The sequence below is a fragment of the Mus musculus genome, chromosome 9 (genome assembly GCF_000001635.26).
Source record: "Mus musculus strain C57BL/6J chromosome 9, GRCm38.p6 C57BL/6J".
NCBI classification, from domain to species: Eukaryota; Metazoa; Chordata; class Mammalia; order Rodentia; family Muridae; genus Mus; species Mus musculus.
In genome coordinates, this window is record NC_000075.6 from 106,539,554 (window position 1) to 106,562,941 (window position 23,388).

General features: G+C 45.4%; 1 protein-coding gene across 7 annotated transcripts in view; it reads right to left on the minus strand.

Annotated features, from left to right (window-relative positions):
• Nucleotides 1–22,093, minus strand: part of Iqcf3 (IQ motif containing F3) — a 56,982-nt gene extending 34,889 nt beyond the window's left edge. For 2 of the 7 annotated variants that reach the window (XR_871096.3, XM_011242903.2), the window contains exons 1-2: nt 5,065–5,475; nt 4,846–4,893 (exon numbers count right to left, since the gene is read on the minus strand). Coding sequence is in view for 6 of the 7 variants with exons in the window: in XM_011242903.2 (XP_011241205.1) it covers nt 4,846–4,893; nt 5,065–5,082 (66 nt within the window). In the remaining variant the exon portion in view is untranslated. Of the gene's footprint in view, nt 1–3,835; nt 4,306–4,845; nt 4,894–5,064; nt 5,476–13,185; nt 13,368–14,028; nt 14,116–14,569; nt 14,675–17,907; nt 18,013–21,397; nt 21,467–21,971 lie in introns of those variants that run through there. The other 5 variants (NM_001368648.1, NM_026645.3, XM_011242902.2 and 2 more) reach the window with 5 other exon arrangements.
• Nucleotides 22,094–23,388: the final 1,295 nt, after the last annotated feature.

The following is a 23,388-nucleotide window of genomic DNA, read 5'->3' on the forward strand; positions in this document are numbered from 1 at the left end:
GTTTTTGTTTTCAGTGTGTATATGTGTGTGTGTTGTAGATTAGATGATAATTTGCAGAAATCTTGGAATTAAACTTGGGTTGTCAGGCTTGGCAACAAATGCCTTTACCCAGTGAACCATCTCCCTTGCGGAGGTATAAAGAATTCTATTGGATCAATAATTAGAATATCAGCTTGGTCAGAAAGAGTATAAAAAAGCGATGCAGCCAGGGCTCAGGGAAGATTCTGAAAGCTCTAGGTCAACCAAAGGTCACAAAACCATGAAGAACTACCAAACCAATTCCCATATGGCCTTCATATGGACAAGGTATAAATCTGGCAAGACTTAAAACTGGCTGTCAGGAGAGGCGACCTCTTGGACCTTCAGTGTTCTGATGTCTGTTTAACACGACAGGCAGTGGTTAGCTCTGTGCAGTTTTGTCTTTTCTCAGTACCTTGGAATCTTCTGCCTCCCAAGGCTTGTATTCCGATTCTCTCCTGCTGCCCTCCACTCTGTCTACATCATGGAGAGTGTTTATCTTTGCTTTACCTGGAAGCGAGCATCTTAGGTACTTTTCTATTGCCACAACAAAACACCATGATCAAGAAACTTAGAAGAGAGCGCATTTAATTTGAGGGCTTACTGTTGCAGAGGGTTCGAGTCCATGATCATCAGGATGGGGAAAATGGTGGCAGGCAGGCAGGCATGGTACTGGAGCAGTGGGTGAGATCTTACATCTGATTCACAAGCGTGAGGCAGAGAAAGAGAACTAAAGGGAAACCTGAAACCTCAAAGCCCACCCCAGTGACACACCTCCTCCAACAAAGCCACACCTCCTTATCCTTCCCAAACAATTCCACCAGCTGGGAACTAGGCATTCAAATCTCTGAGGCTGTGGGAGCCAGTCTCATTCAAACCTCTATACTAAGTTTTAGAGTTCATAGCCTGGCCTCACTGCCAGTTTGCTGTCCCCACTTCCTGTTTGTGATGGAATGTAAGATTTTTCAGCTTCTGGCTCCTGCCACTTGCTGTCATGCTCTCTCCATGCCATGATAAAACTCTTTCCCCTCTGGAACTATAAGCCCCAATAAGCTCTTTCTTCCACAGCTGACTTTGGGTCTTTGTGTTCTATCACAACAGAGACGTCAGCGACAGCGTCCATCCTTGGGATCTGATTCCATGACGGTTTCACCATTCCAAACAAAGGAGCCTCCACCAACAAAAACCCTGTAACAGCCACTTCTTTCCTGCTGATGCCAGCAGCTACTAGTTTATTTATAGCTCTATAATTTGCCTCTCTTGGGCATTTTATATAAATTTTATATAACTCTGCAATATGTTTTTTTTTTGTCTTTCACGTAACATAATGTTTTCAAAGTTAACTTAAGCCACAGAACTTCTGTTTCTCACATTTATTCTCTCCTCTTTCTGTGTGAGTGTGTGTGCATGTGCCACAGAGTATATATGGAGGTCAGATGACAACTTTTTCTTTCTTTTTTAATGTTTTCTAAGAATTTTATGCAGTGTATTTTGACCATACTTCCTCGCTCCTCCCAGATCTACCCTCCTTTTCCAACTAACTCAACCGTGTCCTTCTTCCCAGCATCAAGTACAATTTGTGCTGCCAGTGTGCCCTTGGATGTGTGACCTCCACTGGAGGGTAGTCACTTCACCAGTCTGTACCTTAAATTGTCTGTCTGTCTGTCTGTCTGACTGTCTGTCTGTTTCTCTCTGTGTTTCTGTCTCTGTCTGTCTGCCTCTCTTTCTTTCCCTCCCTCCCAACAGCTAACAATCACCAGTAGCTCTTTAGTTTGAGGTAGGACTTCATGCCCGCCTCTCCTCTGTATGCTGGAATCCTGTCTGATGCAGGTTTTGTACACACTGTCCCCACTGCTGTGACTTTCTATGTGCAGCTGCTCTGCTGTGCTCAGAAACACCGCTTACAGACAAGTTATCCATCACCTTCAGGTCTTATCATCATTCTGCTCCCTCTACTTCAGTGAGCCCTGAGCCTTGGGAGGAGGGGCTTGGAAAGAGGTGTCTTACTTAGGACTAAGCCTTTTTCAGTTTGTTATTCCTTGCACCTTGACCAGCTGTGTGTCACTGTGGTAACGTCCATCGACTGCAAAAGGAAGCCTCTCTGATGAGGGTTGAGAGATGCACTGCTCTAGGGGGTTTAACAAGCCATCAGGAGTCAGTTTAATAGTATGTCCATTTAGTAGTATTATTAGTGGTAGGTCTTCCTGTCCCGCCTATGGCTTGTTTAGCCATATGTTCATGGCCCCAGTAACGGTGCCAGGAGTGGATTTTAACTTGTGAAGTGGGCCTTAAAATTCAGTAAGAAAGCGATTGGCTATTCACATGATAGGAATGCACTAGCGGACACCTCTCAACAGGCCAGTCATTGTTGTAGGTCACAGGGTGCACAGCCTGGCAAGACTGGTGGCTTCTCCTCTCTCCCTTCCAGTGCCATGAAAGTTAGAATGGGCGGCATTTCCATGTGAGCACCAGCTTGCTGTCTCTGCTCTATCACCCAGGACATGTGGCATCTTTAGCAATAGGGTCTCATCACATTATGGAGGCAGCTAAGAACATTAGCAATATCCTGTAATATTTGGGGGTCCACTTGACTTACTTGCCAACAGCTTCGAAAGACATAACACATTCCCAGCACTGGGCTGTTGTTATCCTGTTGTGCCTAGTAGTGCGTTTTGTCCTGTAATAGGGTAATTCTGTTTAAACTTATAGATGTATATGGGAGTGTCGTGTGTGTGTGTGTGTGTGTGTGTGTGTGTCTGATGTATGTGTATATATTTTAGAAAGTTTCTCCATATGACTTTTCAAAGTGTCTTTAGTGTCTAAAGCTCTCCCTCCTGTACTCTTTCCTCTCCCTCTTCCTCCAGTATGCCTCCCAGAGAGCAGCCTGTGGGAGTCAGTTTTCTTCCAATGTGTGGATTCTGGGTATGGAACTTAGGTTGTCAGGCTTGGAGGCAAGTGCCTTCACCCACTGAACCATATGCCCAGCTCACTCTCCACCTGCGACGTTTGACAAGGTTTCACCACGTAGCAGTTTGTCTGTCCTCCCTGACTTGGCCTCGCCAATTCTGGGATTATGGGCACACTAGTGCACTGCCAGTCTCTCAAGGAATCGAAAAACTCTTTCCTCCCATCCAAAAGACTTTTAAGCTCATCTGGTACAGGAATGAAGCAGGATAGAGAGCTAGGCTCATTAAAAGGTGGAGAGAGGGGTCATTAAGAGAAAACTGTAGACTACTGAGGGACAAGAACATGAATGTCACAGCTGAGAGGGAAACATTGGCTAGGTCTGCCTCTGAGGAGTTAGTTCTCATTAGACGTTAGAAAATATCTCTTAGTGCATAAGAGTCATAAGGGCCAGACAGTATATGGTGCTAAATGAATGTTCAAACTATTTGCAAAAACCTGGCTGTATGGGCTGTAATATTCTGACCTCTCTCCTAGAAGAGAGAAGACGAGAAAACAAGGAATTGGAGGCTGTATTATTTCTGCGCTATGAGAAGGTGCTCATTAGTAATTATACCAAGTGCTTGGTAGTAGTCAGAGAAACTGCGTATCTCATATATTGCTTTAGAAATATGAAGTTCAGTCCGTTTTAAATTCCAACTTAAAAAAACACAAATGGTCCCAAGGTTGTATCATGGGATGCCTGGCTTTGCATAGATATAGACATCTTGGGCCTCATTTCTTGGTTTGGAGGTGCCAGGCCCTTTAGGGATGGAGAAGGTCTTCCCCTAAGGAAACAAGGAGGTGTAGGGTCTGAACCCCTGGGGTGGGGGGTGTCTCTGTGGCAAGATAATCACTGAGACTCACAAAATTAGGTCAGGTGTTTATTTAGGCATTGGAGCCAACTCTTTGTGCTGCGGGCCTTTAGATGGATAGGATTTCAATGTGGAACTCTGGTTGCCTGGAAACAACTTCATATTGAACCTGCAAAATGTCATCGTTCTTGAAGGTAAAGCTGTTTTCGGCGGACTGGACCACACAGAGTGTGTTGCATATTTGATTGCATATCTGATTGAAGTATCGACGGCAATTCCACATGCGAACCCAGGCCTGGAGCCTGACGGCTGCCTCTTCCTCAATGACGTATATCCTCAGCAGGGCCAGCCGCCGTTTAAGTACCTGTCTGTGGAGGATGCTTCTCCACCAGCACTGAATCACCCAGACATTGAGGGCAGCAGCCAGCAGAGTTTGCCTCACCAGGAATCCGCGCCACAAGGCCTGGATCTTCTTGGCTGCTCGGGTCTTTTTTATCCTCGAGTCCTTGGGTTGTTTTAAAGGAAGGAGCTAACCAAGCAGAGGACAGGATGCTCAGTGGATGGAGATACAAGAGAGACAGGTAGAACTTTGTCGTCTCTACCTCTGTCTTGTCCATGACTATGTCCATAACTGCTCACCTCCTGAGCCACAGTGACCTCCTCTATAAAGCGAGGTATGCTTGTATTGTGTTGTTCACAGGGGACTCAGGGGAAAGACTTTTGGATCCTGAAGACCTCATGAAGTCCTCATAAGGAAGAACCATTACAGCCTGCGTCTCAGTCCTAACTAAACCAGTCCACAGTTCTGCTAGGTGTCATGTTTCTCTAAGTAGTCTCCTCCCTCATCTCATATTTCTACCTCTCAATGATTCTAACTACCTTCTTAAGATAGTGACTTACCTTCCTGTGTCCTGTGCACAGTTAATTCTGGAGAGGGATGGGATTTAAGGCACAAGAGAGTAATACCGAGTCTGCTGAATGGGAATAAAGATGCCACCTCCATTTCTACAAACACTGAGGTCAAGGATCGGGGGCTGCTGGATCATTTATGGTCCTGGGTTGTACCTACCTTTGGTTGGGTTGTTTTCGCTTGCTGATGGACTTTAGGTTTAGGTTTCTGCAATTAAAATGGAGGAGGGGGGATGTAAGTCAAAGCCAACAGCCATGGAAACATTCCTGTATCTCAGCTCCCCAGCCTTCTCCAGGTCCCCTTTTACAGTAGCTTGGGATTTCCCTCTGCCAAGTAGCATCCCCCCCAGCCTGAGGTCAGTGAATCTGATAGTCTTACAACGAACAGAGCGCCCATGGCCAAGAGCCAGAGCTCAGGTGATCATTCCCCTTTGGTTGCTGCTTATCCAACTCCAACAGGCCCAGGGTGGCTGATGGGGGAGATGACCATGATGTCATAAGGCCAACTGTGACCCAGGGACTAGATGGCCTCCTCCAGTATCACAGGTACTGGATGAAGGAAAAGCATCTTTCTGTTTCTAGCCAGGGATGACTAGAGTCCTCAGGGTGTGAGCTGTCCTGCTCTAAGAATGAATTATGGTTTGGCTATATCAGGCACATTCTGTCATTGGCCTTTGAGGGCTGTAGCTCTCATGACAAAAAGGTACCATGTGCCTCTTACATTCCACTCTCTGCCTTTCCCTTGGGATGGGGAAAGTCCTTTAAATGGACGCATAATGTGTGGGGAGAGTTTCTTATTCATCTCTTTATTGCTGTGGCAAAATACCTGGAGAATTTTAAAGGAGGAGGAAAGATTTCTTTTTTTTTTTTAATTCTCAATGTTGTATTTTATGTATGTGTTTTGCCCATATGTATGTTTGTGCACCCAGTGCATCCCTGGTGCCTAAGGGGGTGAGAAGAAGGCATTAGATCCTCTGGAACTGGAGTTGCAGATGTCTGTGAAGTCCAATGTTGGTGCTGGGATTCAAACTTCGGTCCTCTGCAAGAGCAATAAGCACTCCTAACTGTTGAGTCACGTGCTGGCTGGTTTAACGTCAACTGGACACAAGCTACAGTCACTGGAGAGGAGGGAGCCTCAGTTGGGAAAATGGCCACATAAGATTAACTAGGCCAGAAGTGGGGTAGGAGGGATGGAGTAAAGGAGCCGGGGTGGTGGCCTCATGAGTGAGTTCTAGGACAGACAGGGCTACACACAGTGAAACCCTGTTTCTAAAAACAAACCAAACCAAACAGGGGGTTAGAGAGATGGCTCAGTGGTTAAGAGCACTGACTGCTCTTCCAGAGGTCCTGAGTTCAACTCCCAGAAACCACATGGTGGCTCACAGCCATCTGTAATCGGAACTGATGCCCTCTTTGGGAGTGTCTGAATATAGCTACAGTGTACTCATATATAAAGAAAATAAAACTTAAAAAACAAACAAACAAACAAACAAACAAACAAACAAACAAACAAAAAGATTGGGTTGTACGGCACTTTCTTTTTTCTTTTTTCTTTTTTTTTTTTTTTTTTTTCGGTTTTTCGAGACAGGGTTTCTCTGTGTAGCCCTGGCTGTCCTGGAACTCACTTTGTAGACCAGGCTGGTCTCGAACTCAGAAATCCTCCTGGTAGGGCACTTTCTTAATTAGTGATTGTTATGGGATGGTGGCTCCGGGTTCTATAAGAAAGCCAACCGAGCAAGGCATGTAGAGCAAGCCAGAAAGCAGCATTTCTCCATGGCCTCTGCAGCAGCTCCTGCCTCTAGATTTCTGCCCTGATTGAGTTCCTGTCCTGACTTCTTCAATGATGAACTCTGATGTGGAAGCATAAGCTAAATAAACCCTTTTCTCACCAACTTGCTCTTGGTCATGGTGTTTTTGTTTTTGTTTTTTGTTTTTGTTTTTGTTTTTGTTTTTTTTTTGAGACAGGGTTTCTCTGTGTAGCCCTGGCTGTCCTGGAACTCACTTTGTAGATCAGGCTGGCCTCGAACTCAGAAATCCGCCTGCCTCTGCCTCCTGAGTGCTGGGATTAAAGGCGTGTGCCACCACTGCCCGGCTGGTCATGGTGTTTTATTACAGCACTATTTATTTATTTACTTATTTACTTCTTACTTATTTATATTTTTGTGGTCTTAAGAATCAAACCTAGGTGTCAGGAGCCATCTAGAAGAGGTTAATGCTAATGGACAACTTTCCTGAGATGGTCCACCATTTTTGCATGGATGTGAGGGATGAGGCCTCCTGAGACAGGGTCCTAGAGACTTTGTCTCAGGATTGATTCTTGCTATTGATATGCCTTTCTTGTCATTATTAATTAAGATAACAATTTCTGGGCACCAGCCTACCCTACTGGACAGATTTTCTGCAGATCAACGAAGATGTACTCTTTTGTAGCAATGCCATGTAGACAAATAGATGATTTCTTAGTCCCTAATAGTGATTCTACAGAATTCCTAAACTTATACAAGTGATGTTGAAACCCGCTATAAGAAAAACTATAATTCAGACTCCCTAATCCTTCCCGTGTCACAAGCTATTTGCACAAAGACAGAAAGCAGGCATGAAACAGATTTACAATTAAGGAAAACATTCCTTTAGGTTGTACAACCATTATCTGATAACTAAAAGCTGCAGGCTGGGAACGAACAGTTTACTGTAGGTGCAAGGACAGAAGATCTCTTTATCTAGACAAAACTTCAATGCTAATGAGACACTAGGCAGATGATTTGCCTCTGACATCCTGTGTTAACTTAGACCTAAGAATTATAGTTCTAAACTTTTACTAAACCTGTGGAGCTAGTGGCAGACAATGTTTAGTTATCTAGTCTCAATGGAAACCCATGTAAACGTATTAGCTGTTACTTCTTATTCAGTTTATGATTTGAATTTATGTTTAAGCTTGTGAACTTTGGGAGGAGGAGAAAGATGCTTGGAGTTCCATGTGATCACATATCCTGAGAAAGTGTAATAAAAACTGAGGGCAAAGACAAGAGAGACAGGATCCCCTATTTTTTTCTTTCTTTTGGAAACAAAAATTAGAATCTCCTCAAAGTGTTTCTTTCTGAGACCTTCCTTAGCTGGCAAGGAGTCAGTGAACTCCCAGCCTCGGGGCTTGGGCTGGGGAGGACCTATGTGTGAGGCGGTGGAGGAGAACAAACAATCTCTTTACTTATATCCCTCATCCTCCCCACTGTTTAACCAGAGGCCCGCAGCTTCTGGTCTCAGCATAACTTAGAGCTGAGACTGGTAAGTGTTATTTTATAATAAAGCAACCTTTACTTTCACAAAACCTAGTTTTATCCTCCACCAATGCTCTCCCTTCTCAGCTGCCTTCCAGAGAGAGCACACTCCCTGCACCTAGGATTTTGTGTGCGTGAGACAAGCGTTCCACTGCTGAGCTCTATCCCAGCCCAGGAGGAGAGGTTTATTTCAGCGTACAGTTTCAGAGATTTCAACCCATAGTCTACTGCTTTCATTGCTTTGGGGAATTGGTTCTCTCCTGCCACAGTGTAGGTTTGGAGGATCAAACTAGGTCATGAGGTTTGGCAGGAAGCGCCTTTAGCAGCTGAGCCATCTTGTGGGCTCGCTCCATCACTTCTGGGATATTGGAGAAGTGATACAACCTGACAGAAGGATGTGACAGAGTAAAGAGCTTACCTCATGTCAGCCAGGGAAAGGATGGGAGAAGTGGAGGGAGAGAGCTCAGGACACACACACACACACACACACACACACACACACACACACACACACACACACACACACACACACAAACACTCACATACCTATCAGGCCTGGAGAGATGGCTCACTAGTTAAGAGCACTGCTGCTCTTCCAGAAGTCCTGGGTTCAAGCCTAGCACCCACATGGTGACTCACAACACTCTATAACTGTAGTCCCATGAGGTCCAATGCCCTCTTCTGGTGTTCAGTTGTACTTACAGAGAAAACATCTATATACATACAATATATATAAATAAGCAGAAGGCATCAGGCAACCTGGAGCTGGCATCATGGATAGTTGTGGGGTGATACTTCACAAACTATAACAGAGGGTGCGCCTGGTGGGGCTGAGGAGGGTTAGGATGGAGGGCCTCAGTGAATTTGTATCCTCCTTTTCTGCTGATGTCACCCAACTGGTCCTCTTGTAGCTATGATACCTGTTTCCCAGCTGAACCTTTAAAACAAGCTATTCCAGCCTGTGTTGAGTATTCCTTTCGACAATGATTTTCCAAAGAGAAACCATTACACAAAGAATGGTGTCCTCGTCACTGGAGTGACCTGTTTCAAAGGGTCAGATAGTTTTCTAGGATGATGCCAAACCAACATTATTGATCTGTCCCCCCATCTGGCTATATCTCCTCATTTCAAGGCATTGCTCATTTCCTTTTAACTTAGGTCAGGTTCAGCCCCTCCCTAGGCAAACTTGGTTTGACTCCTTCGCTCCTGTACCAGGTGGTCTGTCAGTTGCTGTACGTCATGTGACTTACAAGACTATGACCCTTGATGGCTACTGTGAACCACTCTCTAATTTACCCTTTTCGACTTAAAAAAAAAAAAGATTTATTTATTTTATGTATATGAGTGCTCTATCTACATGAACACCTGCATGCCAGAAGAAGGCATCAAATCCCAGTGTAGACAGTTGTGAGCCATCATGTGGTTGCTGGGAATTGAACTCAGGACCTCCGGAAGATCAGTCAGTGCTCTTAACCACTGAGCCATCTCTTCATCAAATCATTTTAAATCAGTTTTTAAGTTGACATTCATAATAATGGGTTTCATGGTGACATTCTCATATATTTGTGTCATTATAGTTTGCTCTAATTTGTGCTCCTTCTCTAACTCCCTCCCCATGCCCTCTGTCCCTTTTGCTGGTTCATCTCTCTCTTCAGTCTCCCATTCTGCTTTCCTGTTTTCTTTCTTTCCTTCCTTCCTACCTTTCTTTTTCTTTCCTTTCTCTCTTTTCTTTTCTTTTCTTTTCTTTTCTTTTCTTTTCTTTTCTTTTCTTTCCTTTCCTTTTCTTTTCTTTTCTTTTCTTTTTCTTTCTCTCTCTCTTTCTTTCTCTCTTTTCTTTCTTTCTTTCTTTCTTTCTTTCTCTCTCTCTTTCTTTTTCTTTCTCTCTCTCTTTCTTTTTCTTTCTCTCCCTCTCTTTTTCTTTCTCTCTCTCTCTTTCTTTCTCTCTCTCTTTCTTTCTTTCTCTCTCTCTTTCTTTCTTTCTCTCTCTCTTTCTTTCTTTCTTTCTTTCTTTCTTTCTTTCTTTCTTTCTTTCTTTCTTTCTTTCTTTCCTTTCTTTCTTTCTTTCTTTCTTTCTTTCCTTTCTTTCTTTCTTTCTTTCTTTCTTTCTTTCTTTCTTTCTTTCTTTCTTTCTTTCTTTCTTTCTTTCTTTCTTTCTTTCTTTCTTCCTAAAAAGGTTTTACTTATTTTATGTATATAAGCACACTGCCGCTGTCTTCAGACACACCAGAAGAGGGCATCAGCTTCCATTACAGATGGTTGTGAGCCACCATTCGGTGGCTGGGATTTGAACTCAGGACCTCTAGAAAAGCAGTCCGTGCTCTTAACAACTGAGCCATCTCTTCAGTCCCCCACTCTGCTTTTTCATGTCTCTTGAATTCACTACCCTGTCTTTCCACTACAGTGCTCAAAGATCACTTTCCTTTGCCTCCTCCTCTTCCTTCCTTTCCTTCCCACACTCCACATACAATCACACATCCTTTCATGTAGTGGTCAATACTTCACAAAAACAGTTATGGAAACAGTTGAAGAAAATCAAGTTCATCGCCCTCCTAGGTCATGGAAAAAGGTCCTTAGGTACCCTTGGGTTCACAGGGGAATTCCCAGGTTTGATGCGAAGGCAGCTGAGAGAAGCAAGGAAAGTGGAGAGATCAGACAGGGCAGGCCGTTAGTACTAGCTGGGTAGAAGTGTTGGAACCTTTGGAGTCAACTGTTCAAGGTCCTGGCCCAGAGTACTACATCCCTGAAGCAGCTGCCTTCTAGTGTAAGGTCACATATTAATCAGGGTTCTAACAGAACTTATAGAATGAATCTCTCTCTCTGTCATTCATATATATATATGAATATATATATATATATATGATTTATAGGCTGCAAACCTGTTAATCTGATAATGGCTGGCTAAGAATATAAAGTCCAAGAATCCAGTGTCTGTCCCAGACCTCACTGTTTCTCAATCAGGGAAGCACAGGCTTAGACCCCTATCAAGGACTATGTTTCTCCTCCCTTGATTGGCTTGCCAGTGGCTTGGGCACCCCAGTGGTGGGTGAGGCAGACATGCAGTCTGACAGTACTTCATTCCAGATATAGTCAAATTAGCAACCAAGAATAGCCATCGCAGGTCGGTAGACTATGAGCTTAGATGCTCGGGACCTGATAAGAACTTGGTACCCAAAACAGCAGAGGTTAGGAGCTAGAGCTGTCAGAAGGTGGTCAGGGAAAGCTCTGTATATCTTGAGGAACCCCTCCTGCCAGCTTTGTGCAGAGATACACCTGAATGAAGAGAGTGTGTCAGCAGAGAATTCCCCAGGGGAACAGCAAGAAAAACGGCCTGAGATGGGAGCAAGCTTGGGTTGGCTGTTTGGTTTGCTTACTGACAGGAAGAGTGAATAGGTAGGATAGGAACCATGAACCCAGAAAAGGAATGGATACGTTCCAGCCCTTAATCCATATCCTGATACCCACTTTTTCCCCCTTTTCAACAATGTGTCTTTCTTTATACTCACCCCTTATTGCAAGGGCCAGATGCACTGTAGAGACCAGGGTGGAGATGTAATGTTTTCAAGGGTGAACTGATTGTTAATATGTATTATATACAAGGAAGATGTTCCCTTTAAAAAATGCCATACCTAGGGACTGCAGAGAAATGGATCAACAGTTAAGGGCACTGGCTGCTATTCCAGAAGACCTAGGATTGCTTCCATACAACCATACTATGGTTCACAACCACCCGTAACTCCTAGTTCTCTAAGGTCAGAAGCCCTATTCTGGCATCTAAGGGCACCAGGCATGAAAGTGACACACATGCATGCAGGCAGGCGAAATACCTGTATACATAAAAGAAAAATGAAAAATTTAACTTGAAAAAGTCTACCCTTGGCACCTGTGATAGCTGTTCTGGGTTGTCAACTCGACTATCCCTGGAATTAAGCAAAAACCCCATTTTCCTGGGTACACCTGTGAGGGAGTTCTAGTTAACTGGATCATTTGAGATAGGAAGAAGACTGACCCTATAACTGGGCCATACCTTCTCCTGGAAACCTATATAAAGGACAAGGAAGAAGGAAGCTTTTGCTCTTTGGCTGCTTGCCCTTGCTCACAGTTTACTGGCATTACAGCCTACTCCTTCAGGGTTCCGACATATACTGAAGACCGGCTGAGAAATCCAGCCTGCTGGACTCAACAACTGCTGGATTCTCAGACTTTCCATCCATAAGCCACTCTAATAAATATACAGAGATTCATTCTGTTGATTCTATTCCTCTAGAGAATTCTGATTGATCCAGTACCTGATTCAAAAATTAAAAAAAAAACAGAATTAAAAAAAAAACACCATATATACCCGTTGATCTATGGGAAATTTCTAGGTCCTGGTCCATCTTCAGCAACTCACTGAAAGACCTGTGTCTTTCATGCAAGGGGAAGCTTGCATCTCGTCAGGGCTAGCTTCCTTTGGTTCTAGCTGAACCTACTCTCTTCTACCCATAATACTTTTGCTATTACATTTATACACTGAAATCAAAGTACTCTCCTGTCCAATGATACCGAGAAGGTGCAAAGACAGGGCCAGACCAAACAAGGCCAAATGGACTATGGGGAAAGAGTTAAATCCAGAAGGCACTGGAAGATGAGCTCCTCTGTATTGCACAGTTTAGGGGACATCATTTAAAGGGATATCAGTGAGTCAGGGTTTCTGGAGTTGGTCACACGACAGACACCTGAACCCTACACCACCAATATTCCAACCAACATTGCTAATCCGTCATAGCCCCTGATCATTTAGACTTGAGGCCCTCACGTTCTCTGTCCCCAGGGAGTAGAGACATTCTCTCCTGAGCAAACTTGGGCTTTAAGTCAACAGACATTTTCCTGACCCATTGTTGAAACTGAGACATCCAGCAGCTTGTCTTACAGCAACCCAAGAGACGCCTATTAGGAGCAATGTGAGTCAGGGTCAGTTCTTCATCGTTATTGGGAAAGGTATGCAGCCCGATAGATAGCCTATACATCTGTGACTCGAAAAAGATATCAACCTGAAGCTTTAGCTTTCCTGCGACCTCATAGAAGCCCTGGCGCGTGTTATGATTTTTGCAAATGTAGTTATGATTCCTGGACTGTTGCAGTTTGTGGTCAGCGTTGTGCAAAACGGAGGTTAACACTTACAGACGAGCCGCATTTGCACCCAGGACTGCAGCTTCACAGTGGCGGCGGCGGAGGTCTATACTCACCTCAGTCTGTAGCGCATCACCTCATGTAACTTCCTCCCCTGCAGCCTGGCCTTTGCCTCTCTCCACCAGCACTGAATGGTCCAAGCGTTGAGGGCTGCAAGCAGCAGGGTTCGGCGCACCAGTGTGCCTCGCCACCAGGCCTGGATCTTGACGCCTGCCAGCATGACGTTATCAGGCAGCTGCTATATTTTGAAGAGAAGTGACATGGAAAACAAAGGACCCTTGGCCCTCAGACACCCCAATCTCAGAATACTCTGGGAAACGGAGAAGGTTCTCAGAGGTCAGGGAAGGCATTTGGCAGTACCTCCCCTGCCTCCCACTCTATCGTTTTTTTTTTGTTTGTTTGTTTGTTTGGTTTTTTTTTTTGTTTTGTTTTTGTTTTTTGAGACAGAGTTTCTCTGTGTAGCCCTGGCCACCTGGCTTTCCATGGAGCTGGGTTGGCCAGTTTAGGACAATAGTCCTATGTTCTATAGAACCCTCTTGGATCTGACAACCACCAGGGCCCCTCCCTCCTTTTGGCTTTAATCTACAACCTGCCCCCTCGCTCTGTCAGGCCCCAATGTTTCCTTCCCCTTTAGTCTGTGATCTTTCCTTTGTAATTTACACACACACACACACACACACACACACACACACACACACTCCACACTCTTGCATAATTTTGGACATGCATGCTTCTATAATCAGAGTCAAAAGGCATAGTAATTAGATCATGCTTGGAGCATACATTCCCTGAATATCCTATGGTATGGGCCACAAAAGAAGCCATCAGCCGGGATGTCATGGATCAAGACACATGTAGATGAGAGATCCACCCCAACACTGAGGTCCTGCACCACTTACATCTAGCTGAGAGTGAAGTTTCCCCAACTCGGTTCCCTCAGATCTATCTGCCTCTTGAGTTTCACATTTCTCTTCTTGGATTTGCTTCTACAATCAGAGTCAAAGGGCAAAGTAATTAGATTGTTCTGTGTCCAAGTCCGTGTGTATACTAATATGCACATGACCCTGTTTGGCTATTTATTTCCAAAATACATCCCCCTCCCAGCATACATAGTTCATATTTCAACTCCTTGGGATCCCCAATCTTTGCAGCTCAGTTATCTGCCTTTCTAAGGCTAACAGGCAATGGGTAAGACAGTCAGGACTAAGCAAGCCCTATTCATAGCAGCATTGGAGAGGGTGACTTTGCCCCAGTAAGCTTGGGCAGTCTTGGTTTCTGATGGTTGTTCAGGATGATGGTTTGACTCAAACCTTCCACTCACACATGTATCATGCTTGGAGCATAAATGTCCTGAGTATCCTATTGTATGAGCCACGGAAAAAGCCATCAGCCTGGGTGACATGAATCATGACATGTGTAGATCACCCCAACACCACCTACCTCTGCCTGGGGGGGACATTCCGTTTTCACTGAATCACTCCTCTCAAGTATGGCTTTATCTGCCTCTTCAGCTTCAGCTTCAGTTTCTTCATCTTGGTTTTGCTTCTATAATCAGAGCCAAAGGTCAAAGTAATTAGATGGTTCTGTGTCTAAGTCCATGAGGATTCTAATATGCACACAGTGCTTTGTCCAGCCAGCAAGCCTAACTCACACAGGCCTTGTATCCTGACCACTAGTGGAAACCCGCCTTCCCCTGCATACCACTTGATGCCCATTGACTGATTTGAATCTGATTTTTCTAGCGTTGAGTCTGGCCCTGGTGTTACCAGTGTCCTGGTAAGGGTGTGGCACCACACCCTGCTAGACCTCCTTGAGCCACCCTCAGTTCTCTTGGAGACTGACCTTCTTTTGCCAGCCACACAGAGTCAATGGCTTCTCTTGGAAAAGTCAAATCAGCCCCTTAGTAGCCTTCATCAACAGTGGGAACCCACCCACCCGAGCGCTGTGTTGTCCCCCAACCCCTGCTCTGTGCTCTTTGCCTCCTCTCTCAGGAGCACACACTCACCTAGCTTTGGAACTTCTGGATCTTCTGTTCTGTGGGATGGGTAGGCTGTGGTGTCACCAGCTACCTGTGTCCTGGTGTTACCAGTGTCTTGGAAAGGGTGTGACACTAGACCCTGCTAGACCTTCTTGAGTGTGGTAGTTTGAATATGCTTGACCCAGGGAATGGCACTATTAGAAGATATAGCCTTGTTGGAGGAAGTGTGTCATTATGAGTGTGGGCTTTAAGACCCTCATCCCAGTGCCCTGGAAGCCAGTATTCTCCTGTTTGCCTTTGGAACAAGATATAGAACTTTCAGCTCCTCCTGCACCATGCCTGCTTGGACACTGCCATGCTCCCACCTTGATGATAATGGACTGAACCTCTGAACCTGTAAACCAGCCCCAATCAAATGTTGTCCTTATAAGACTTGCATTGGTTATGGTGTCCATTCACAGCAGTAAACTCTAAGACAGAAGTTGGTACCATGGACTGGGGTAGTGCTGTGATAGATCTGACCATGCCTTTGTTTGGAAGAATCTGGATTTTGGAACTTTAGATTCGCAAAGCAGTGGAATACTTTTAAGTGGGGCTTAATGGACCATGCTAGTAGGAATTTGGAAGAGTTTGTTGTTGAGAGTGAATTGAACTATGCAGACTGGGACCAAGAATTTTCAGTGGGGAAGAATTTCAGTATGTGGAGTAGAGACTGTTTTTGAGGTATTTTGGTGAAGAATATGGCTGCTTTTTGCCATTGTCCAAAGAGTTCTGCCTGAGGCTAAGGTGAAGAGATTTAGATTAGTGGCTTTGAAAAAGGAAGTCTCAAAACAACCTGATATAAATTTTGTTGTGTGGTTACTAAAGTTTACTCTTATGAAGAGTGTTTTAATGAAAGGAAAAATAGCAAATATTTTGTTTAAGAATTAAAGAAGCATCAGGAAATAGAATGGAGCTGTCCAGATATGGTGGTACACACCTTTAATGCCAGGAGACAAAGCCAAATAAATCTCTGAGTTCAAGGTTAATCTACAGAGCAAGTTCCAGGACAGCCAAGCTTAGGCAGTAAGGGAGTTGAAAACAAAAACCTGGTAATAAAATAAGGGAGGTGGGGGTATGTCCCAGCCCTAGCAAGCAGAAGACAGAACTCAATAGCTTTGACCTTGTGGCTCTGGCTTTAGAGTCCAGAATAGAAGGTACTCTTGGGACCGTTGATGCTGGTTATCTGGAGCTAAGAAATTAGTGGTGATTAAGAAGAGACCAGCATCACTGAGATAAAATCTGGGAAGTGTTTTCTGAGAGCACAAAGAAGCTATGTTCTAGAGACAGCCCCCTCATGCTGCAGCTGAATTTTAGTAATGTTTAAGAATCACTCAGGTAGTACTGGTTTTGAAGATATGAAGGGGTCATGGAGAGCAGCTGAGGCTTGCCACTGAGAGGTCAGTGAAGGAAATTAGTGGAGATGTAGACTCAGTTGTAGTTGATGGTCCAGGCTTGGAGGGGTCATTCAAAGAAGTTGAGGCTTGGCATCATGAAGAGAGCCCTATGAGATGCCATTGGTGAAGCCTACTTTCAGCAGAAGATCTCAGTGTATGGAGATGCCAGTACCATGGGATGATCACCAAGAACAGCAGCAGCAGTGGAGTGGAGTCAACTTGAGCCTAGAGTGCAACAGAGGGCAGAGCTGTAGAAGTGACCCAAGCCCTTTGGAGGAGCCCAGAAGATCATGTGTAGATCCTAGACATTGGAACAAGAAACTGTAATGTTGAAGTTGCCTTGGAGACTCCAAGATGGTCCAGATGCCAGAGCTGTGGGATATCTGCTGAGGAAAGCTGCTAACAGGGAATGGAACCAGCCCAGGAGAAAAAGTTTGTTGCAGTCACTAAAGAAAAAAAAGGAGTTGAAGATCTGAAGACCACTTTGCCATCAGCCATGGAGATGCGAAGTTTGGAGTTTGCCCAGCTGGTTCCTGTCTTACTTTGGGGATTACAGTTAAGTGATTGAATGAATCTCAGAAGAGACTTTGAACTTTGGACTTTTAACATTGTTGAGGACTGCTATAAACTATGGGAACTTTTCAAGTTGGACTAAATATATTTTTTATTACGCTATAGCTAGGTATGACCCCCATAGACTCATGTGTTTGAAAAAGCCTATGGGGGCAAGGGAGTAGACTCTGATGGTTTGTATATGCTTGGCCCAGGAGTGGCACTATTAGGTGTAGCCTTGTTGGAGGAAGTGTGTCTTTGTGGGTGTGAACTTTAAGACCCTCATCCTAGTACCCTGGAAGCCAGTCTTCTGTTTGCCTTCAGAACAAGATGTAGAACTTTTAGCTCCTCCTACACCATGCCTGCCTGGAGGCTGCCATGATCCCGCCTTGATGATAATGGACTGAACCTCTGAATCTGTAAGTCAGCCTCAATTAAATGTTGTCCTTATAAGAGTTACCTGGGTCATGGCATCTGTTCACAGCAGTAAAACACTCTCTGGGACCTCTCAGCCCCAATCTTTGCAGCTCAGTCACCTACCTCTGTAAGGCTAACAGGCAATGGGTAAGACAGTCAGGACTAAGCAAGCCCTATTCATAGCAGCATTGGAGAGGGTGACTTTGCCCCAGTAAGCTTGGGCAGTCTTGGTTTCTGATGGTTGTTCAGGGTGATGGTTTGACTCAAACCTTCCACTCACACATGTATCATGCTTGGAGCATAAATTTCCCGAGTGTCCTATTGAAAAAGCCATCAGCCTGGGTGACATGAATCATGACATGTGTAGATCAGAAGTCCACCCCAACACCACCTACCTCTGCCTGGGGGGGACATTCCGTTTTCACTGAATCACTCCTCTCAAGAATGGCTTTATCTGCCTCTTCAGCTTCAGCTTCAGTTTCTTCATCTTGGTTTTGCTTCTATAATCAGAGCCAAAGGTCAAAGTAATTAGATGGTTCTGTGTCTAAGTCCCTGAGGATTTTAATACACACACAGTGCTTTGTCTGGCCAGCAAGCCTAACTCACACAGGCCTTGTATCCTGACCACTAGTGGAAACCCGCCTTCCCCTGCATACCACTTGTTTGCCCATTGACTGACTTCAATCTGATTTTTTTAAAGTGAGTCTGGCGAAATCTTCATCAACAGTGGGAACCCACCCACCCGAGCGCTGTGTTGTCCCCCAACCCCTGCTCTGTGCTCTTTGCCTCCTCTCTCAGGAGCACACACTTACCTAGCTTTGGATCCTCTGGATCTTCTGTTCTGTGGGATGGGTAGGCTGTGGTGTCACCAGCTACCTGTGTCCTGGTGTTACCAGTGTCTTGGAAAGGGTGTGACACCAGACCCTGCTAGACCTCCTTGAGCCACCCTCAGTTCTCTTGGAGACTGACCTTCTTTTGCCAGCCACACAGAGTCAATGGCTTCTCTTGGAAGAGTCCAATCAGCCCCTCAGTAGCCAATCCCAAACCGCCCCAGACCAGCTGCTCTGAGCTTCGATGAACTTCGTGGACTTTCTTCACTTTTGTGGTATGTATGTTGTATGTATGTATGTATCTGTCTATCCATCCACTCATCACCGTCTACCCATCCATCCATCATCTATCTACCCATCTATCATCTATCCATCCATCCATCCCCCTTCCACCTATCTATCTATCTATCTATCTATCTATCTATCTATCTATCTATCTATCTATCTATCTAATTATCTATCCATCCATCTATCATCTACCCATCCATCATCTATCTATCTATCTATCTATCTATCTATCTATCTATCTATCCATCAGTTTACAGCTTTGACTTATTTACTTTATCTTGTCACATTTACCTTCTATGCTTTAGAGATTCCACATCATTGTTGCCTATGGATTGTTCCTTCTCACACTCTTTTTTAAAGTGCAATATATGTTTTTGAAATGATACATTTATTTTCTGATATTCCTGTGTGTGTGTAAGAGGGTGAGGAGGTCAGGGTGTGGGCTCAGCATTTAGATTGAGTGTCTGCTGGGCATTCTAGTTTTGTTGTTGTTTCTGAATGTCTGTGTTTCCTTTGACAAGTGACCCTGAAGCACGTTTTAGGCAGTGACTGGAGATTTTCTTGTGCAGATAGCTTGTGTCTTGTTCATTTATTTCATTAAACAAACAAACAAACAAAAAAAACTAGGGCTGGAGAGATGGCTCAGTGGTTAAGAGCACTGACTGTTCTTTCAGAGGTCCTGAGTTCAGTTCCCAGGAACCACATGGTGTCTCACAATCATCTGTAACAGGATCCAATACCTTCTTCTGGTGTGTCTGAAGACAACTACAGTGTACTCATATAAATAAATAAATAAATAAATAAATAAATAAATAAATAAATAAATTCTTTTTTAAAACATCTAAAGGTGTATTTCTCTTCATTGCTCTCATTTTAACTCCATTTCCCCCTTGACCTGAACATCAATAGACTGCGCAATAAACACAGCTGGACAAAGAAGAGGCTTTAAGAGTCAGCCAGTGAGGACATGAAGTCCTCATCCCATTGAGGACTGTGGTCAGGTGGAGAAGTTGCCTGGCAAGTGCTGGGGATGAGGTGAACATCAATGTGGAAGATGGCAGGGCAGATGGAGTGGAGCAGGGCAGGTACACACAGAAAGGAACACCTGATGTGCGGTGTCAGAGATTCAGCAGGGGTGGGGCGGGGGCGGGGGAGGGGCATGGGGACAGAAGGATCAGATAGATAGCTGTGGCAGTGGGGCAGGGGGTCATGAGAGGTGAGAGGGAGCCCAACGTAGAATCACTATGGGTGGTTATCAATGACTGCTGTGTCTGCTCTCTCAAAGCTTAATTTCTCAAAATTCATGTTTATTGTTACGATGGGAGCGAGGCGCAAAGGATTACCTGTTTTAAAGAATTGCACATGTTGTGAAACTGGTCTAAGCTGCAAACTCAGATATGGGTGACAGGCAGGATGGAGGCTGAAGTCTCCAAGGATGAGAAGCTGGTGTGTGTGTGTGTGTGTGTGTGTGTGTGTGTGTGTGTGTGTGTGTGTGAGAGAGAGAGAGAGAGAGAGAGAGAGAGAGAGAGAGAGAGAGAGAGAGAGAGAGCCTTGTCAGCTGATTTTGGAGTGTTTAAGAATGTCACTGTGCTTAGGTAGGAGGGGACATACACACCATAGAAAATTGAGTACTAAGGGGCGGGGTTGTGTCAAAAAGTGAGATCTGAACTATTTTGCATTCCCCCTCCCTCCCCACCCCCCCAGCCCTGTAAGAAGCAATGGGAATTCCCAGTGTGTTTGTCATGTCAAACCTGTGGGTCTCTAACAATCACCCCTTTTCCTGGTGCTTCTGAGGACAAAGGGGAGGGGAGTGGGGGGGTCTACCTGTACCTTTTTGCCTTGCCCATCGCTATGGGCCACATTGGCTCACCCTCTGACCTATATTGTTCTTGTTTATCAAGTGGGGTTATACTTGCCATATAGACTTTCCTGGGGGAACTTTGGAGAGATACCTCCTTCTGTGTAGGAAGCAAAGGGTCCTTACAAGAAAGAAACTTTGAATCTATAGCTTGTGACTCTGTCCTGAGCCCAGGATGCTGCTCACACAGCGTCCTAGACATCCAGGGTCTCCCTCACTTCATGTCTATTAATATCTACACAGTGTCCTAGACACCCAGTGTTAACATTTCTTCTAGGCTCCGCCCCACAGTTACCTGAGGCAACGCCCAGGTATGTTTGACTCACTATAAAAGGGGTTCCTTGCCCCCTCCTCTCTCTCTTGCTCTTCTCCCTCTTCCCTCTCTGTCCTTTCTCCCTCCATTCTTCTCCTCCCCCTCTCTCCACGTGCTCATGGCCAGCCTCTACTCTCCTTTCTCCCTCCTCCCCCCTTTCTCTGTCTCTACCACCCCCTCAAGTCCCCTTCCCATCCCTAAATAAACTATATTCTATACTATACTGTCTTGTAGCTGGTACCTCAGGGGAAATAGATGCCTCAACATGGTCCATCAGAGGCACCCCTTCTTCCTTTCCCCCCACCATACTGCACCTCCACCAAACATAGCCCCTTCCTCTTCATTCTTTTTTTATAAAACAGAACACCCAGGGTCTCAGTCTCCTCATGTCTATTAATGTCTACTGCTGCCTTTCAAATCACTCCATAACCTTTGGGGCTCATCATCCCCACCACCTACCTCCTCATTTCTCACCACTCCGGGTTTCTGTGCACTGTTTGCCTTGGAGGGGAGACAGGTCAATGGGGTGAGAGCTGGCTCCCCTAAGTTTAGGGACTGTGAGATCATGGGATCCATCATCTCAGTTTCTCGCCTACCTCTAGTTGCACCTCGTTAACGTTTTCTGTTTCTTCTGGTGTTTCCTTTTTCTTATCTTGATCAAGTTCCTGAGATCAGAATTGGGTTGGTGACTGTGGTGATTTGAATGAGAACAGACCCGCCCCCAACCCCCCACAGGCTCACAGATTTGAATGCTTGGTCCCCAGAAGGTGGCACTATTTGAAAAGGAGGAAGTGTGTCACTGGGGGTAGGGTGGGGGGTGGGCTTTGAGGTTTCAGAAAGCCCATTCTAAACCCAGAGTCTCTCTCTCCCAACTGTCTGTGGATCCATACATAGACCTCTGAGCTGCTTCTCCAGTGCCATGTCTGCCTGTATGCCACCAAAAATGGGCTAAACCCCAGAAACTGTAAACAAGCCTCAATTGCACGCTTTCTTTTACGAGAGTTGCCGTGGTCATGGTATTTTTTTGCAGCAACAAAATCATGACAGTGACAGTTGGGTCAAAGGTAAGACTACTTTCTCTTGGTTGCGTCTAATGGCCCAGCTCCATATTCTATTCCTGAGTCCCCTGGAGTCATCCAGGACTTTGTTCTGTCAAGGATATGTCTTTACCCCAGGGCAGGTGAGGATGGCAAGTCTTACACAACCCTGACTGACCATGGTGGGAGGGCCCCAGCTTCAGATGTTCATTCCTCTCTAGGTGTTGCTCCTTTGGCTTCAGCAGGGGCCGGGCAGGTGGTGAAGGAGGAGCTGGCTATGACGTCACAAAGATACCTGTGACTCACAGACCTCGTTGTCTTCTACTAGCTCAAAGATGCTTGATGGAGAGAGAGCACCGGACCATTTACTCTCCTGCCAGGGGTGGATCAGGGATGTCGGGATGTGTGAGTTTTTGCTACCCCAATGATGACTGCTGCTCTGACTCATCCCAGGGCCCATCCTGTCACACACCATTGGGAATACCTGTTGTTGTCACAGGAAGGGACATGGGACTTCCTACCCTCCTGACTCAGGCTGGGTTTCCCTATCCTCTCTGCCCATCTTCCGAGGTGTCTGTCTCTTGGTACTTCCTGGCAGCCCTCTGGAATGTTTTCTGATGACGGGGACCAGCAGTTGCTCTTCATGGCACTTTTCCAGCTTTCCACCACCTTTCAGCCTCAACTCGGCCTTCTTTCATCTTCTCCCAATTTCTGCTTTGCTCTGCATCCCTTCTGAGCTGCTCTCTGGAGCTGTTCAGCGGCAGGTTGATGCTACCGTCACTGTCATGGCTGCCATCATAGGGGAAGAGGCAATTTTGCCGTTATTGATGCTGCTTGCCACCAGCACGTAGTGCTGCGGCCCTACTGATGTCTCTGCTGTCACTCTAGCGTGGCACCAGTCATAGGTATTGCTGCTGCTATCAGACTTCTCCAGCTCTGCTCTCTCTTCATTACCACGGCTCTTATGTGGCCCCATGGCTGCTGTCACTGATGCTATCACATTCAGGGTAGCGGCTGCTGTCATTGATGCTACTACATTCTCAACTGGCTGCTGCTCCTGACGCTCCAGCTCCACCGTTGCAACCGCCAAGGCTGCTGGACACGCCCTTGGCTGCACTGTTAGCGCCGTCCTGGCTCTTGGCCATTCCTGTGATTCGGCTATTGTTCATGGTAGAGCTCTTCACACATCATCTTGTCTGTCCCTTTGGACCAGAAGGAACAGTCACTGCGAGGTCACTACAGCATGTGCTCCCTCTCGGGTCTGGGTGGGAAAGTTGCAGGTTCCTTAGAGTCCCACCAAGTGCCGTGACAACAGATGACTTCAGAGAGGACTTAACTCATTCACCTTTGGATCTGGGGTGGTAGTTCAGGTGACTGCCTGGCTGAGAGTTCTTTGTTCAAGGTTGCGAAGGCATTAGGGACAAGTTAAACTGTTGTCAATGAGGACGTCAAATTGGCCCTCCCATCCAACGTCATAGCTTATTAGTAGGAAAAATAAGCATCAGAAAGTTTAAAGGACTTTTAAATTTGAAAAAAATTTAAATTAAAAT